This window comes from Mustela nivalis (genome assembly GCF_964662115.1).
Source record: "Mustela nivalis genome assembly, chromosome: 9".
NCBI lineage: Eukaryota > Metazoa > Chordata > Mammalia > Carnivora > Mustelidae > Mustela > Mustela nivalis.
The window spans coordinates 119,878,047-119,894,867 of NC_139028.1; the positions used below are offsets into that span (position 1 = coordinate 119,878,047).

The 16,821-nt window shown below is 63.4% G+C and overlaps 1 protein-coding gene across 7 annotated transcripts; it reads right to left on the bottom strand.

Moving 5' to 3' along the window:
- Positions 1-2,246: 2,246 nt before the first annotated feature.
- On the bottom strand, positions 2,247-14,554 carry B4GALNT4 (beta-1,4-N-acetyl-galactosaminyltransferase 4). 7 transcript variants are annotated; one of them, XM_082749477.1, is made up of 20 exons: positions 14,149-14,342; positions 11,055-11,155; positions 10,598-10,693; positions 10,416-10,511; positions 10,243-10,333; positions 10,060-10,160; positions 9,795-9,862; positions 9,527-9,605; positions 8,285-8,351; positions 8,008-8,142; positions 7,826-7,935; positions 7,647-7,747; positions 7,452-7,552; positions 6,464-7,382; positions 4,401-4,690; positions 4,092-4,245; positions 3,906-3,990; positions 3,660-3,813; positions 3,206-3,332; positions 2,247-2,709 (listed from the first exon to the last, which is right to left on the bottom strand). In XM_082749477.1, exons 1-20 carry the CDS (start codon positions 14,297-14,299, stop codon positions 2,586-2,588), a joined length of 3,150 nt encoding a protein of 1,049 aa, XP_082605603.1. In that variant the 5' UTR covers positions 14,300-14,342; the 3' UTR covers positions 2,247-2,585. The 7 variants fall into 7 exon arrangements, with proteins under 7 accessions (XP_082605603.1, XP_082605601.1, XP_082605605.1 ...); XM_082749475.1 differs by having other exon boundaries at positions 11,052-11,155; positions 14,149-14,331; XM_082749479.1 differs by having other exon boundaries at positions 6,464-7,552; positions 11,052-11,155; positions 14,149-14,554.
- Between the last annotated feature and the right edge of the window lie 2,267 nt (positions 14,555-16,821).

The following is a 16,821-nucleotide window of genomic DNA, read 5'->3' on the forward strand; positions in this document are numbered from 1 at the left end:
AGAAAAAGAATTTCCTCAGGTGTCACCTCTGACCTCTTTCACCCCAGCAGCACCTCCGGAAGTTTTATAGCTTTCAGACCTTTTCTACGAGGTCACCTTCCCAGACCTGCTGCTCCTGACCGCTGTTTCCAAGCAAGGCTCACTCAAACTTACTATTCTTCCTCCTGACCTAACTCTTTTTTGCACAGCAGTTGCCGTCAGCTAACGCGGTAGACCTTTTCTTTATCGTGTCTGCGGTCAGCCCCCTCACCCTTCACCACAACCTAAGTGCTCTGTGCGGGCGGATTCCAGTCTCTTTTGTTCACCGCTTTCCCTCGGTGTCTAACACGCAGTAGGTGCTCAGTAAAGTTGTTAAAATGGGTTGAAAAATCACGGTTTATGTATAGTTCAGGTTACAGGGGATTTCGCTCGGAACTTCTGTGTCTTGAGCTTTACCTGCCCGTTGTTTGTGTTTCTCGTCTCTCCCTCTCTCTTTCGGAGAGTGTATCCCCAATCCAGCACCGATTCTTTTTTTGCTATGAAGCATCTCTGAGTGGAGAAAATCCCATGTGAATACGTACTTGGGGAGGAGAGGGCAGTATGAGCTAAGGGCATCCGGAAGCTTCTGAGCAGGCACATGGCGGGGAAGAAGTGTCCTCTGCCTCGTAGGCACTTGTGCTCTGAGGACCAGCAGGACTTGTGCAGTCCACGTTACAGGTGACTTGGTGTCTACAACTGTCTGGTGGCTACGCTGGCCAGCAGTGGCAGGACCGAATGTCCCTCCAGCACGGTCATTTCTAGAATCTTCTCAGGGCCAGATGGTGGTGTTCACCTGGTTCTTTCACTGGGGTCCTTCCTGCTGGCCTGTGTTCACAGTGAGCTGTGCCTAAAGGTACAACCTGGGCCAGTCTCATGACGATTGTCCAGGTCGCTGGGGGAGTGCTGCCTTCCCACTCGATGTGAGCAAGCAGGGATGGAGAATCACGGCCCCAAATCCAGGCCCTGATCCCTGAAACCTGTGACTGTCACCTGACACGGCAAAAAGAACTTTGCAGACGTGATTACATAAAGAATATTGATTGAAGGGCACGTGGGGGGCTCGGTTGGCTGCTTGTGGCTCGGGTCATAATCCCAGGGTCCTGGGATCAAGCACCCATCGGGCTCCCTGCTCGATAGGGAACCTGCTTCTCCCTCTCCATTGCTTGTGCTCTCTCAAATAAATAAAATCTTAAAAAAAAAAAAAAAAGAAGAATATTGAAATGGGGAGATTATCCTGGTTAGTGGAGGATGACAGTGCGATCACAGCTGTCCTCACAGGACAGAGGCAAGGAGGGACAGAGAGAGATGTGACCGTGGGAGCAGAGCTGACAGACAGGGGAGGACTAGGAACGTGGCAAGCTGCTGGCGTTGAAGGCGGAGGAAGGAGCCCTGAGCCAAGGAATCCAAGTAGCCTCTGGAAGTGGGAGAGGATGAAGCAGTCAATTCTAAAGCCTCCAGGAGCCGGCCTGCAGAAACCTTGGTTTTAGGACTTCTGACTAGGACGTAAGATGGTACGTTGCCCCAGGTCTGTGGGGACCTGTTACCGCAGCCACCGAGCGCTCCTGCGGGTGGAGCGCCAGCCTCCCTCCCAGAGTGGGGACTCATCTTTAGGCAGCAGAGGCCCAGGGAGGAGCTGGGCCTCCACGGCACCATCCAGCCTCTGGTCCATACTCTCCCAGCAAGCCCCCGACCCTGACCTTCCACACACAGGAACAGAAGTCACATAAGCCTCCCTCCTCCCCATTATGGTGTCCGCCAACCGGAGCTGGGTTTTCTGCTTCTGGCAACGCTGCGGAGTCCTGTCCCGACGTGGTCATGGGACACTGCCCTCCCCAGGGTGCCGAGTTCTCCTTCACCTCCTGGGGAGATGGGGAAGGACTGACATCCAAGCTTTGTTTGCAAGAGGGAGGGCAGCCAAATGGCCAAATGTTCTTTTCTCAGAAGTGTGAAGGCCCTGCCCCATGTCCAGAACATCCACGCGACTCCACAGGCAGCGTGGCAAGGAAGGGGTCGGAGCCCCCTTCCCCGCTACGGGTGCCACCTCTGGAGCTCGGTGGGGAGGGAAGGAGGCGGCGAGTGGTCCAGAGTGTGGAAGAGGCTGGGGGTTCTGTGAGGCGCTGCAGCTGTGAGTCAGGAAGGGGCCAAGGGAGCAGAGACAGTGGCCTGGACTCTCGAGCCGTCCCTGAGAATGGTCTCTGCCCTCCCAAGAGAACCAGGCAGAGGACGAGTCAGAACTAAAAAAAATATTTCATTTCATTCTGAATAAAAAACGGAACAGACAGAACTCTCGGGGATCCTGAAAACAATGTCATCGCTACGGCAAAATTTCACAGAAATCATCGCACAGAGTGTGGAGACCGAGCCCAGGCCCCAACCAGCGGTGAAGGCTGACCATCGGGGGAGGGGCATGGTGGTGGGGGGAAGTGGTGGCCCCTGTGGGCCAGGCACAGGTGGTGGCTGTGCCCCTGGGATGAGCCAAGCCGGGTCCCCAGGGACCAGGCTCAGGGCCTGGCCTCCAGCTCCCACCACAGGGCTGCAGCCAGGGGCTGGGAGGGGTCGCCCTGTCCTCAAGGGCCCTCTGTGCGGGAGCCCTTCCGGCTGCGTGTGGCCCACATTCCCCGCTTGGAGTGGTAGTGGTGGTAGAAGTTCCTCAGTCGGAGCCGCTCCACCTCCAGCCCTGCCTGCAGGACCCTGGGTAGACAGAGGGCGTCAGGACCCTGGGGTGCCGTGGCAGAGCTGCCCCTAAGCCTATAGGGTGTGTGTGTTGGGGGGTGCTGGTGTCAGGACGTGGGGGGTAGGAGATCACTGTGGCTGCATGGATTCTTCTGGAGCCTGGTGTAGGCAGGAAGGGCGTGGTCAGGGCACTCGCCCAGGGGCTGGGTGTGTGAGGGATGCCACTACTGTAGGGTTCTGGTGGGGGACAGGGACTCAGGGCCATGACAGAACTACAGAATCTGGGGACACAGTCTGTTCCAAGGCTGTCCCTGAGTCTGCAGGACCCTGGAGGTAAGAAGGGGTTTTGGGGGTGGGGGGGTCGGAGAGTTTCTCCCCAGGCCCCCAGATCCTGGCAGATGAAGCAGAAGCACAGAGACCCTGCACACATGAAGGCCCCTCAGGCTTCCCCTTCCCACTCAGAGGAAGCTGTGGAAGTGTCCTTAGTCTAGCTGAGGGGTGGGGAGGTGGTCACCTGTCCAGGAGCTCCCAGTCCTCGCCCCCCCACTGGTCACGGAACTCCTCAGTGTTCATGCCTCCAACGCGGTCGAAGTCGGACTTATAGATCCCGAAGAGGCCGAAGCCGTTCACCTCCCAGTAACCTGGGCAGGAAGATGGCCTCAGACCCCAGGTCCTACAAGCCTTTCACCCCAACCGCAGTTGTGGGTCTGGTACAGGGTCCTAACCCCAGAGGGGCTCTCAGGGGTCACCCCTCTGTGGGCAGGGTCATAATCTGGAGCCCTCACAGGAGTGGGGGTGCTGGAGGAGGTCCCTCTAGGGGGAGTACCTGGGGTTGTGGACATGGCGAGGGGCACTGATGGGTCCCCAGGCCTCCCTCAGGAGTTGGGAGAGGCCCCCAGGGGCCGAGATTCTACCCTGGCATTGGTGGGACTTCAGGTGTCACTGGGGTGGGGGCAGCAGGGCCTTACCGTGAGGGTCCCCCGGCGAGCTCCCGCAGCCCAGGCGCATGACCACAGGTGCGAAGGCCAGCTTGCCCTCCACGCAGTGTTTGCGGATGCCGTCCAGGATGTTGGGGGGGAAATGGATGTGCAGATCACAGAGGAAAACGATGCTGCTGGCATCCTGGAGGTGGAGGTCGTGGGGACACCTGAGTCCTCTCCCCTCCTCCCCTAGCTGAGCTCCTCCCCTGGCTCCGCCCACTCGGCTCTCCCCACCTGCCCTCGCACCTGCACGGAGTCCACGCCAGCTTGCAAGCCCGCGGAGCGCTCAAAGTTTCCAGTTCGCCTCAGATACTGGTACCTGGGGGTGAGGGAGAGCAGGGGCAGGGGTAGGAAAACCCGCCTCCTGGAGGAGGCAAGATGCGCTCGGTCCTCCCCAGCAGGGGTGGAGGGCACTGTTACCGGGGCAGCCGAGCTGCGCTCAAGGCCCGTTCCACATCCATATCCTCGCTCTCAAAGTCCACCAGGATGACGCTGAAGTGGGAGTCCCCCGTGCGGGCGTGCAGCGCGGCCATGTCGGCCAGGAACTGTGCCACCCAGCGCGCCTGGTTCTTCACTGGAGGAAGATGGTGCCACCGAGTCCATCCCAAGCTGGCTCTGCGGTCCCCCTCCACGGCCAGCGGTGCTCCGGTGCTCCCTCGCCTCGCTAGGAGGGCTCCTGGAACCCCACCCCGCATCCCGGGTGCCTGGGCCCACCGCATTCCCGCGCACCTGGCACGATGAAGTGTACCATCACGTCCTGGCGCCAGGCCAGGCGCAGTGGCCGGCAAAGCTCCGGGCGGCCGTCTGGGCGTATGGAAGCGGCCGGCGCTGGCTCGGGACTCTCTCCGTCCCTGTCCGTGTCTCCCGCGTGGGCTCCCGGCAGCCGCAGGAAGACGTACTCGGACAGACGCAGGCGGCCGCCTCCGCGCTCTTGCAGCTCCAGCTCCAGGAGGAAGCGGCTTCCGCGCGCAGAGTCTCGACGCTTCTCCACGTTCACGATGCGCAGAAGCGCGTAGCGCCTGGGAAGCAGGGATGGGTCAGCACCCTTGGGCTTCCACCTTGCGTTCCTCCTCCTAACCCCGACCCCAGACCCAGAAACCAGGGAGCCGCTCAGCTGGGCCTGGGGTAGCTGCTGGGAGTCCTCTCCCCTCCCAGGCTGCCACAGGCCCCTCACACCTCGTGCCCTGCTGGGGAGCTCCAAGAAGACAGGCCCACACCGTGTGCTTCTCCCTCCCTACAGTAGCGCACACTTGGAGGCCTCTGGAGCCCAGGCCCGTCCTTTCCCTTCTGTGGTCTTCCTGCCGCCACTCACAGCCTCTTTAGGACGTGCTCAGAAAGCCTCGGGGCCACCCACTGTCCATAGAACGAGGAGGCTCGGAGGTCTTAGAGCAGCACTCTAGGACCATAGGCAGATTCTATGGGGCCTTCAGTACCCCAATGCTGGGTAAACCAACTTCCTTTTCCTCCAGGGTCTTTGTTCTGGGGTATCCAGTCTGGCCCGCTTGCTGCAACCCTCCACTGCTCTTTCTAAGGCCCTGAGGGAAGGTGCCCCACCCCGACTTCTGCCCCTTCCCCCTGGTCTGGCCCTGCTGAGCATCGTTCATCCTCCACTCTGCCTTCAAGCAGAGGCTTCTCCTCCTGGGAAAACAAGGTCCTGCCCTTGCTAAGGTGCTTCTTCCCTCTGCCCTTTGCAGGCAGCGCCCGTCCCCAGGGGAGCCCACCTGGGTGACCTCCTAGGGGTACCTTTCCCTCCTATCCGCCGCCATCCCCACTATGCTCCCCCAGTGTCAAGAACTTTCTGTCCCCAGTGCTCTGGGTCCATCTACACTCTCCGTCCTTGGGCCATTCCTACCCTGCTCTCAGGAAGCTCAGAACCAAGGGCTCATGCTCGGCCACCTAGAATCAAACCCCTGCCCCCCAATGTGGCCCATCATGGCCCTGGACCTAGCCTGTCACTCACGGCCCCTGTGAGCTTCCCATCCTGTCTGCTCCTCTCCAAAGCAGTGATAGGCCTGTCTTCAACCCAGACAGGTCAAACCCCCGTCCTGCTCAAAACCGTGTATCGAACGTAAGAAAAATGGGGGGGGGGGCAAGTTGCTCAAGGCCCACAACGGCCTCTCCATCCTCTGCACACCAGGCGCCTGGCTGCCTGGCCCAGCGCCTTTGCTACCACTGCTGTCTGTGCGGATTTCGCCCGACCTTCATGGCTCGCACAACTCAGAACTCACCATGCCTCCAACGGGGCCAAGCTGAGGCCTCCCACTTGCCACACAGCTACCTATGTGGGGGTGGAGACAGGCCTAGATTCCTGGGGCCTGTGGAAGCCCAGAGTCAGCCATGGGGCAGGAGCCCTGTGCCTGCCTCTGGAGTCAGAGGAGGACTCTCCTGGAAGACCCAATAGCGTTGTGCTTCGGGAGGAGGAGGGGTCCAGGGACTCTTGGCTTGACTTCTGGACGTGTCTCTATCTGGAGGAGAGACCTGGCTGGCTCAGATTCATTCTTGGGCTCAGGCCCACGGTGACAGTGTGGGGCCTGGAGGTGCAGGACACAGCCGCCAGTGCCCCACTGCCCCGCTGGCTCTGTGTGTGTGCGTGTTGGGGGCATCTGAGGCTTCTAACCCTGGACAGGAAACCTGGACAATAAGAAGCCCCAGAAGGCAGAGAGAGACCAGCAGAGAAGACTCTTCCCTAGGGAGTGTATGTGCATTCCCAGGTCAGTACCCCGGGCCCCGGGGAATGTCCGAAGGTGCCACAGAGGCTAGGGCCTCCCTCCCATGGCCGCCCTCCCCCATACCCGCCATGGTGGGCGTTGAGCCGCTCCATATACTGAGCCACCACGTCCACGGCCTCAGCCTCCGGCAGCTGCAGGTTCCCCGACACGTTGCAGCGCAGGTCGTTCCAGTCGGAGCGCAGCAGCTCGAAGTCCATCGCGCCCACGCTGAACGTGCGCTGCCAGTCGATGGCGTCCTCCCGCCAGCGGCCTCGGGGGGGCCCGCCTGCCTCCTCGCTGTCCTCCTCGCCCTGGGCCCCATCTTCGTCTGCTTCCCCCTCCTCCTCCTCCTCCTCGTCCTGCCCAGGCGCCTGTGGCCTGGACACCTGGGACAAGCTCAGGAAGGAGGTCACTGGCTGTGCTTCTGATGACAAGTTCAAGTCTGTGGTGGGTCCCGGGAGGCCCAGCATGCGCAGCTGGCCCTCCCGGCTCCCCTGGGTGGCCTGCGCCCGGACAGAGGGCCTCAGCTCTGTGGCGGGGGTGCCACCGGTCCTGTGGCCTCGAGACCGGGGCGTGCGCGGGGGGACCCGCAGCTGCACCCGCGGAAGTGGTCTGGGACGGAGGAAGACTCCGGGGAAGGGCGGCCAGGGTGGGCTGCGGGGGCTGAGAGGTGCCAGGGCCCGCGAGGGGGCCCGCAGTCTCGGCCGCACCCGTGTCACATACACCTTTGGGGGCGGCTGCTCAGCGGCTGCTCGGGGGCGCAGGGCGCGGCCCAAGAAGAGGGGCAGGGGGCGCGCGGCCCGTGCAGCCCAGCTCAGCGCCCGGGAGCGCCTGGGGGTTGGCAGGTCCCGGGTGCTGGCAGGCGCTGGCGCGGTAGGCTTGGGTCCCAGTGGTGTGGTGGGGGCCACCGGGGATGGGGATCGGCGGCCGCTCTGCAGGAGGGACGCCTCCGTAGGCTCCAGACTGTCCAGCAGCTCCCCCTCGTCCTCATCGTCCAGGAAGTCTGTGGGAAGCATGGCTAAGCCCACCACGCCCAGGTGGGCATGCGCTGGGGGGCGTGGGGGGCACTCACCGTCCGGGTTGAGGAAGAGGAAGGCTCGGCGCTGCCCCTCCTCCTCTTCGTCTTCCTCCCCCTCCTCCCTGTCCATCTTCATGTACTTATAGAACCCAAACCTGGGGTGGGGGCGGGGCATCAGAGAGGACACCCCGCCCCCTGAAGAGGCCCCGCCCTCATTCCTGGCGGGTGCACCGCGAACCACCCCCCCACCTTTCCAAGTATAGCGGCGACTCCCGGTAGAAGCACTTGTTTTCCGTCTCCATGTGAGTGAGGCGCGTATGATCATTGGGGTAGACGAAGGACAGGTACACCTGCGGGCGGGGCAGAGGGCTCAGGGGACCCTGGGAGGGAGGTCAGGTCTCAGGAGGGTCTTGGGGAGGGGCACTTACAAACTGCAGTCCCTGGTATCTGGCGATGGGGAAGTCCTTGACGACATACGTGGGGGCGTAGGTGCAGGGCTCCAGCACATTCTCCAGACTCGAAGGCTCCATGCGGGGAGCTGTGGGACAGGCGGTCACAGAGTGGCAGGCTGGGTGTCCCCGCCCCGCCCCCCTCCGGGGTCCCCTCTCACTGAGGAAGAAGGTGTCTCGGGGGTCCGGGCGCAGCATGTCAGCTCTGGGCTCCTCCTGAGGCAGGTGCCCCCCAACATGGCTAGCTGGAGACTGGGGAACGTGGGCCACATGGTCCATCTTCAGGGAGGACTCGTCTGGGGGCAGAGGGATGTGTGGGGTCCCCAGGAAGACCCAGACACCACTCCTCAACCCTCCCCACCCACATCCAAGCCCATCTCAAAGAGACCCCCCCATCGGGAGCCCACCTCCTCCCCAGGGAGGTACTGGGCTCCGCACCTGTGTACAAGGAGATGTGAGCAGAGCCTATAACCTCAAACTTCAGGCCGGGCAAGAAGGCTCGCCACTGGGGGAGGAAGAGAGTGGTCAGGACCAAAGGGTGGGGTCGAGAATGGGAACAGCTGGAAAGGAGTGGGTCTTCTCTGGTGTGGGCGTGGGGAACTATCGGGGCAGCCCCTTCAAGGATACAGGGAACTTCTTGGTGGCAGGTAAGGACCCCCGCGCCCCCAGTGCTCCCTCCAGGCCTTGCCTGACACCCTAAGCACTGCCTTGCTTGCTGGTTAGGGCTTTCTGCGGCCTGCTTCCCCGTTCTACAGCCGCTGCTGTCCTAGAGGTCACAGCTCACCTTCCAGGGGCCAGCACACCTCATCTCACCAGATCTCCCTCTCCCTGTGGTTGCTCCTTCTCAGTCTCCTTTGCAGGCTCTGTCTCTCCTCCCCTCCTCTCAAGCTGGGGTTCCCAGGAGCTGTTCTAGGCCCTCTTCCCTTCCTAGCTCATTCTGGGTCCTCCTGGCACACCCTTGTCTTCCACAAGATCACCCTAAACCTGCGTCTCCAGCCCGGACCCCCTGCCCACTGAGCTGGGAGGTGCCTGTCACATACACCCGACACCTGGGACATCCCACAGACCTGGGGCTGAGAAGCCCCACTCCAACCGAATCGTCACGCCACACGCCGCCAGGCTCAGGCCCTCTGTCTTGGACACACCCCCTGACCCCTGCACCTGCTATTTCTTCCTTTCCCACCTCCCTGGTTCAGGGACCGCACATAAAAGACCCCTTCCCCCCAGGCTCTCTGCAACAGTGGCCACAGGGTTTTTCCTGAAATGCAAACTCCAATGTTTCTTTCCCGGGACAAAGCCAGAGCTGTCCAGCGTTGGCGCTGCAGGCCCTAGCTGGCCACTGGACCCCTTGAAGTTCGAAAAGAATGCCGGGTGTTCCTATTCCTCTGCATTTCTTGGGATCTGGAATTCACCCAATGCACCTGCATCCCAGAGTCTCTCCTCCTGGGCTTGTCCTAGGAATGCCTCAGACTCGAGCGCGGTTTGTCCAGGAAGCCTCTCTGAGCAGACAGAGCTGGCCTCGGGCCCTGTCCCTGAGGGTGTGCTTTGCCACCTGGACAGGACCTCCCAGGGAGCGCGGGCAGGGTCCACACCATTGCCCTGAAGGGAGTGCTGGGAGCAGAGGGGCAGGGGAGAGAAGGCGGACCCTCTAGAAGCCCACGGAGGGCAGGCCACACTCACGCCCACTTCCACGTGGTCTGAGCCTCGGTCGTCCTGTTTGTGCAGCAGCTCGAAGTAGTACCTCCGGGAGGCCATGAGCCTGGGGAAACAAGGAATCAGGGGGACATGCCCCTGCCGTGCCCCCGGGGGCTCCAAACAGGGCATGCAGAGAAGATGGGGTGCTCAGGGTTGATCCCCCAGGCTGGTTTGACAGGTCGGCCCAAGTGCAGTGGTTCATGTGTGTGCAAATGTGTGTAACACTCATGCACACACACTCCCCATCACTCACCGCCTGGGCTTGGACACCTGGGAGCTGAACTTGGTGAATTCTCCAGGTGCTGTCCACTCTGAGCCGGTCTGGGAAGCAATACAGGAGGGAAGGAGGGGCCCCTCCTCCTCGGAGGCCCCAGCCTCATCCAGCCCCCGTCCCTTAAAAGCTGGAGGAGACAGGTTCCGGAGGCAGCAGGAGGCCCAGTGGAGACAGCAGGATGTCCCAGGTGTCGGGTGTATGTGGGTGGAGGGCGAGGGCAGGAGGGCTGTGGGGTTCAGGGTACCTTGCCCACAAAGGCTACCAGCTGGGCACTTGCCGGGCTCTCGTTTGGGCTCAGCCAGAACTCAGAGTTGTCGTCTGAAGCCACAGAGAACTGGACGTCTCCTAAGGCCACAGGACGGGGACTCAGGGCGGGTGGGGGGGCCCCTGGGGATCGCCCCTCCCCAGCACGACCCCACCGTCGCACCGTCTCTTGCTGGATGGATGAAGCCAAAAATCCGCAGCCCGTAGTTCTTCCACTTGGGGGACACAGCCAACTTCTTCACGGTGGTGCGCGTCTGGGGGGCGGCAGGCCGTGCCGTCAGAGCCTGGGGGCCACCCAGTCCTGCCCCAGAGGCCGCCCTGCCCCTCAGAACTCACGTGAGGGAACAGCGGGAAGTGCAGGTTCCTCCTCAGGTGGCCCACGGCGCCGCCGCACCAGTCCTCAAACACGTGCAGGTTCACCTGCCCCTTGTACTGGGGGGCGGGACGGGGCTTACCTTCCGCGAAGCCCACCCCAGCACCCCCCAGAGCCCATGTCAGGCAGGTCGAGTGGAGCTCACCTTGTCCCACCACGGAGGCGCCTGATGAGTGAGGTTCAGAGAGGGGGGCTTTCCAGCCCCCGCGGGAAACAGCGTGTTTGGGTCCCGGCCATCAGGCTATGGGACAGAAAAGGCACCAGGGTCAAAGTTGAGAAATGGGAGGGCAAGGAGGAGTCATACGACCACAGCCAGCGGCACACAAACTTCCCAAGAGCTCCCCTGCACACATGCAGCCGTAACACCCCAAGCCATGGTGCCCCGGCCACACACAGCCCCACGACCCTCCTCACACCTGCTGGGCGACCTGGGCCAGCCCACACGGGCGCCTCTCGTGACGCCGCCCCCCCAGCCGGAGCCCCAGGGGGGCTGCCTGTGTCTGGGCAGTGCCTAACCCATGTCCTCCACACACACAGCCACAGTGTCCGAGGCCCCGGCATGCGAGTGTGTGTGGGCTCCTTCCCACAGCCCTGCTGACAACCTGTGCCTCCTCCCGGCTCTCGCTGGAGTCCTCCGCCCTCTGCGTGGACAGTGCGGCGCGGACGCCCCTGCTCTCGGTGACGCCACTCAGCTTCTCCCCATCTGTGGGGGGAACGTGAGGCGTGAGCGGGGCCTGGGCTCACTCCATGGCACAGCCCCTGCTGCGGGGCGCCTGCTGGGGGCAGCGGGGTCTCCTGCTCTCTTGTGGTACCCAACACCCCACTTAGAGTGCGGAGGCCAGGCCCTTCTCCCACATCCCACCCAGGGGGCAGGCAGCCCCTCTCCAGGCCTCTGCCCGGCTTCTCCAAGCTCCCTGACCAGTGAGCAGAGCTGTGTGAGACGCGGGACAGAGGCTCTGCCGACAGGAAGGCCCCGGGAAGCGCCCTCAGCACTTGTACTGAGTGTTCCGTGTCTCCCTCCCTTATCAAACCCTGCTAGGGGCCGGTGCTAGAACTTGTTACTGGGAAAGCTGGGCCTTTGTCTTAACCTACACCAGCCCCAGCACATGGCACATGTGCCACCTGCTGCCCTTGGGGTGGGGGTCCAGGACCGGAGGAACCCTGGCACCAGCCTGTACCGGTGAGGGACAGACACGCTGGTTAGGCTGCTGGAGGACCTGGGGCCAACACGGCTCTGGAGAGAGACTGTACCCCTGAGGAACTGTTCCTGGATCTGTCTGGGGTCATCTCTAGAGCTTAGCACCCCTACACACATCCCCTAGCCTGGGGCACTGCCTGACCCCTGACTCCTTCAAATTCCCAGACTTCTTGCCCAAACTGTGGACCTGAACATCCCCCTGTTCCCTGGAGGTGGGTGGGGGGGTGGGGGGCACCCCCCGGGACCAGAGGCTCTGGGAGGCTTTATTGCATCCCACTTCTGCCCCTCCTGGTACTTCCACTCAGGGATCCCCAATCCAGGAGTTCTGCCTCTGCTCTAAAGTAAGCCTGGGTTTTGACATCTGTGCTCATCCTTCAATCCAGAGCCGAGGAGCCAGATTCCTATGTGGACCCAACTGGCCTGAGCCCCTTCTGTTGGACAGGGGAGCTGTCCTTGGTCTCCTGCCTGTGGGACTCCTGTGGGACCTGCCCACCTGATCCTTCTTCGGGCTTCCTCCTCAGTGCCCTCTGTCCAGCTGGGAGATGAGCCCCTAAGAGGCTCCCAGTCAAATCCCCATAGCCTGGCCCCGATACTCCCTGCCCACCAAGCTAAGGTCATGGGGACTAGGAGCTTTCTGTGCTGGGGTCCCAGGCCAGGCTGCCACCACTGTCCTGCAGGGGCTGAGCCCCAGCACACTGAGGTCTGCAGAGGCCTCCGGCCACATGGGTATCCTGCAGGGTCCCAGGAAAGTAGCCCCCCTGCTCTGCTCCAATGCTGCCTCCCCAGTTGTAAGTGAAGACAGCCCTGACCCAACACTCAGACCCAGCTGGCCAGCTTCTCAAAAGCCCTACCCTGTGGGGAGCCCAGGTGGCTGGACCGAAGGTGGGGCTGGGTCTGGAGCCCCTCGAGCTGGGGCTGTCCCTGGAAGGTGCCTCCTGAGAGTCAGACCTTCCAGGACCCTGAACAGCTCCCGCTCACCCGGGAGTAGGAGAGCAGTGACCCAGCTTCTCTGCTGGCAAGGCTGAGGGCAGAGAGGGACTCAGAAATGGGGTTCCCACACCTCCACCCCCTCCCAGTTGCTGATCTAGACTCCCTAGCTGCTCAGGAAGTCAAGCTGGGGAGGACTGTGGTTGCCTGGAAAGCCACAGAGGTGGCTCGGGAAGGGGGTCTGGTTTTGTTCTGTGTCACTGGGTCACGCACTGGGTCCTGCCTTGTTTGCTGATAACAGTGGGAGGAGGGCTTCTTTTAGGGACTAAGTAGTGCTGGGGGCCTCTCCGGAGTGTGGTGGCTGTGAGGTGCGTAGACTCTGGCGGGGGAGGGGGGTTTGGGACAAGCTCCAGACCCCTGGCCTGGGACGTCTGTGGGGTCAGGTGTCCAGGCACACAGAGGGGAGGCAGAGGGCTCTGGCAATCGGGAGACAGGAGTGGGAATCAACAGGGAGGTTTGGACCCCTTGGTTAGTGGCCGTGGGTGTTGTGAGCCAAAATCATTGTTCTGAATCTTAAGGAAGCAAGACTCTTCCCACCTCCCATTCTAAGAACACCCAGCTCCCTGCTTCCTTAAGAAGGGTCAGGGGCACAGGGGCTTCTGCTCCCACCTTAGCTAGCCTGCGTGAGGGCGGGGTTCCTCCTGCCCTGAGGTGTTGCCCTCTCTCCCATCCCACACCTCTTCCCTGGGTTCCAGGCTTTCTGCTTCTCCTCTTCCCACCAGGTTCTCACAGTTTTGTTTCTCCCGCCCGGGCGCTCTTCCTCTAGACAGGTTCAGCACCCACCACCTTCAAGAGGCTATCCAGATCCCCTTAGCTGAATGGGCAGGACCCCCTCCCCTGGCTCTTTCCCACAACAGTCGCAGGACTGATTTGCTTTGGGGACTCACTGTCCTCACTGGAGTGTGAGCCGGAAGAAGCTGGGGAGTTCACTCCAGGCAGCTCAGGGGTCCCCAAGCTGGATCCCCATCACCCCCCAACACCTCAGCACCTCAGTCTGTTACGGGTTTACCTAGGGCACCTGGTCCAGGAAGCGTTCCAGCGGCACCAGTCGGCTCCCTCCAAACCCTTCCCCCAACACCCCCCCCCCCCCGCCCCCGGTCGGGACGCTGGATCTGTGTCTCCCGTCTCCCCCCGCAGATGGGTGATCGGGCTCTGCCGAGGAGCCAGGTGGTGGAGGTGCAGGGCCTTCCCGGCGCGCAGGGCCTGGGGGCCATGCCTCCAACACCCACCGTAAACCCCGTCACTACTGCCTCCAGGTCGGATCCCGGAGTCCGCCCAGGTTTGGGGACGCTCCCCGGGAGGGTCGCGCACGTCACTGCTGACGTCACTGGGCTCCGGGCCGGGCCGAACCGCGCCCCCCGCCCCAATATCGCCGAGCCGGGTAGGGCGACCAGGGTCCCCGGACGCGTCTGGCCCGCGCCGAGCCCCGGGCGCGGCGGGAAGGCCCGGACCCCGCGCCGCTCGAGGCCCTCGCCGCCCCCCGCCCCCAGGCCGCGCGCCCCCGCCCGTACCTCGCCCGTAGCCCAGCCGCTGGCGCAGCGCGCGGCCCTGGCGCACCAGGCTCAGGTGCACGTACGTGAGCCACGCGGCGCAGGTGAGGAGCAGCAGCAGCAGCAGCAGCTTGATCTGCTTGCGGACCTTCTTCACCGGGAACCGCGGCATCGCGGCCCGCCCCGCCCCGCTCGGGCCCTGCTCAGCGGCGGCGCTGCGGCCCCCGGCTCCCGCGCGCCCCGCGCCGCAGCTCCCGGCCCCGCATGGCCCTTTGTCCGCCGCCCGCGGCCGCACGGTGCGGCCGCGACCCCGGGCTGCCCTCGGCCGCGGGCCGGGGTGGGCGGAGCAGCGGCTCCCGGCGGTGCCCCCCGCCCGGCCCCGCCCGGCCGCTCCGGCTCCGCGCTCCTGGGGGCCGCGGCGGGACCGAGCAGCATCCACGCTGCGGTGCTACCCACCGTGAAACGGGCCCGGCGGCCGCGCGGCGCGAGCCAACCGGGGCCCGGCCAGCCCGCGGGGAGCCAATCGGCGGCGCGGGGGGCGGGGCCGGCGGGGTAGGGTGTGCCCGCTCGTCTCCACGTCACGCGCGCGCATCCACCTGGGCGCGCCGGCCGCGCGGCTCGCGGGCGCGGGGACCTGCAAGCGCCGAGGGCTGGGGACCCGGGCCGAGGGCTTCACGGAGGACGGGGAGGTGTGGGGACCGGGGTGTGAGCGAATGGGGGTGCGAAGGACGCGGGGACGCGGGACAAAGGTCGGGGGTGCCCAAGGGACAGTGCGGCGCGAAGGACGGAGATGCAGGAGCTTGGAGGTGGCGAGGTGCGGAGGACTGGGGAGGGGGGCGGGGCAGAGGGCTTGGTGGGCGCGGAGCGAGCTGGCGCGGACCGGGGCAGGGGACATGGTGGTCGGGGAGGGAGCGGGCATGAAGAGCGGGGGGCACTCCGGTTGCTTGGAGGACAGGCTGCAGAGTCAGGGGGACACGGGAGAAGTGGGGGTGCAAAGGCCTGAGGTATGTGGACCTGGGACACCAGGGTGGCGATCGGGGTGTGTAGGGATGGAGGCAGTGGGAGGCACAGGCTATGAGTTGGGGGACGCTGGGGACACAGGGAGCAGAAGACTCAGGGACAGGAAATAGGGGGCTCCAGGGGCCTAGGAAATGTGGGGGGAAAGATGGAGGGTGGTCTTGGAGTTGGAGCAAGCCTCTAGAAAATACTGCAACCCGGAGGAATGGGGCTCAAAGTGGAGGAAAGGGAAAGGAAATTTGGGGGGAGGTGCGCAGGTGGTAGGTGATGATGATGGGGGAGGGGCCGGCGTGTGGGGGTCTGGCCATGGAGGTGAGACTGAGGAGACTCAGAAGACAGGGCTTTATCCGGCCGCCGGCAGGACATACCGAGAGGGCAGGAGGGGCCCAACAGCTCTCCCACTTCCACTTTGGCTTGGAACTCTGGGGTCTGGGGAGCAGTTCTTGCTGAGCCGGAGGGTGGCGGGGAGTGTGGGTGGAGGGTGGGCTTTGCCCCACCTGGTTCCCATTCTTTCCTGGGCCACTCCAAGTCCTCCCTCTGTCCAGCAGCCAGACTGGCCCTTCTCCCCGCCTCCTTTCCTTCGCCTGCCCCACTTCTGTGTTACTGAGCCACAGGCCACCCCAACATGAGTGATGCGGGACGGCCACTGAGGCTCATGGATTCTGTGGGTCTGGAGTTTAGAGCCCAGCGGGACAGCTTTTCTCCGCTCTCTGATGTGACGGGCCTCAAGTGGGGAGAATGAAGGGCTGGGGTGACCCTCATGGCTGGGCCAGCACTGGCTGCACCCGGTGATGGCGCCCAGCTGGCGTGGTTAAGAAGGGCGCCCAGATGGGGGTACTCCCAGGAGGCACCTTGAGACTCCAGCGAAGGGGGCAAAGCGCCTCTTGGGTCACCACACGCCAGTTCTGCCACATGCTGTCACAGACCACCAGGTTGGAGAGGAGGGGACAGGGTCCCCACCGTGTCCTGGACACATTGCGCAGGAAGTTGCAGTCTTGGTGTCCTTTCTTTTTAACCGTGGGGCCTGGAATCAAGCAGGCCACATTCCGCCCTTACGGCGCTCTGTCCCCCTTCGTGTGGACAGTGCCCACCGTCAGACCTCCTCCCCCCGACCCCCTGCCCATTCCTGCTCTTCTCCAGCCCACCACCCACATTTGCACGACCTGCACCTGCCCTGAAACATACCAGACCGTGATTTGAACATGCGAGCAGCGGTGTGCTTCTGTCTCTCGTGTGTTCTGCAAGCCACTTGTGTCTCTGCCCACTGGCAGGTGGGCCGGTTATCTTCGGGCAGCGACAGCACCGCGGATGGTCTGCACGGAGAGGCGCTGCGCTGCGGGCCAGCCAGAGGCCGTGGGCAGGTGGGATGCCCTGAGCCCTTTGGGGGTGGGGGAAACAGGGCGGAGAGTTTGCGAGGCAGCCTGGGCGGGGCCTACATGCACAACCTCCTTTGGTGCCCGGTCACTTGGGTAAGGGACCCAAATGAGGCATGAGTGTCTCCTGAACACCAAGACGCACGTCACTGCATCTGTTTCTTCGTAGAAGGGACTGCAGGCAGCCACTCGCTTTCCCCTTAGGAAGGGAAGTCTGGACACAGACCGGGCTGTGGGGCCCCTAGATGGTTCAGACGCGGGAAGCCTGGGACTCGCTGTGGAATGGACGGTCAGGCACACGTGT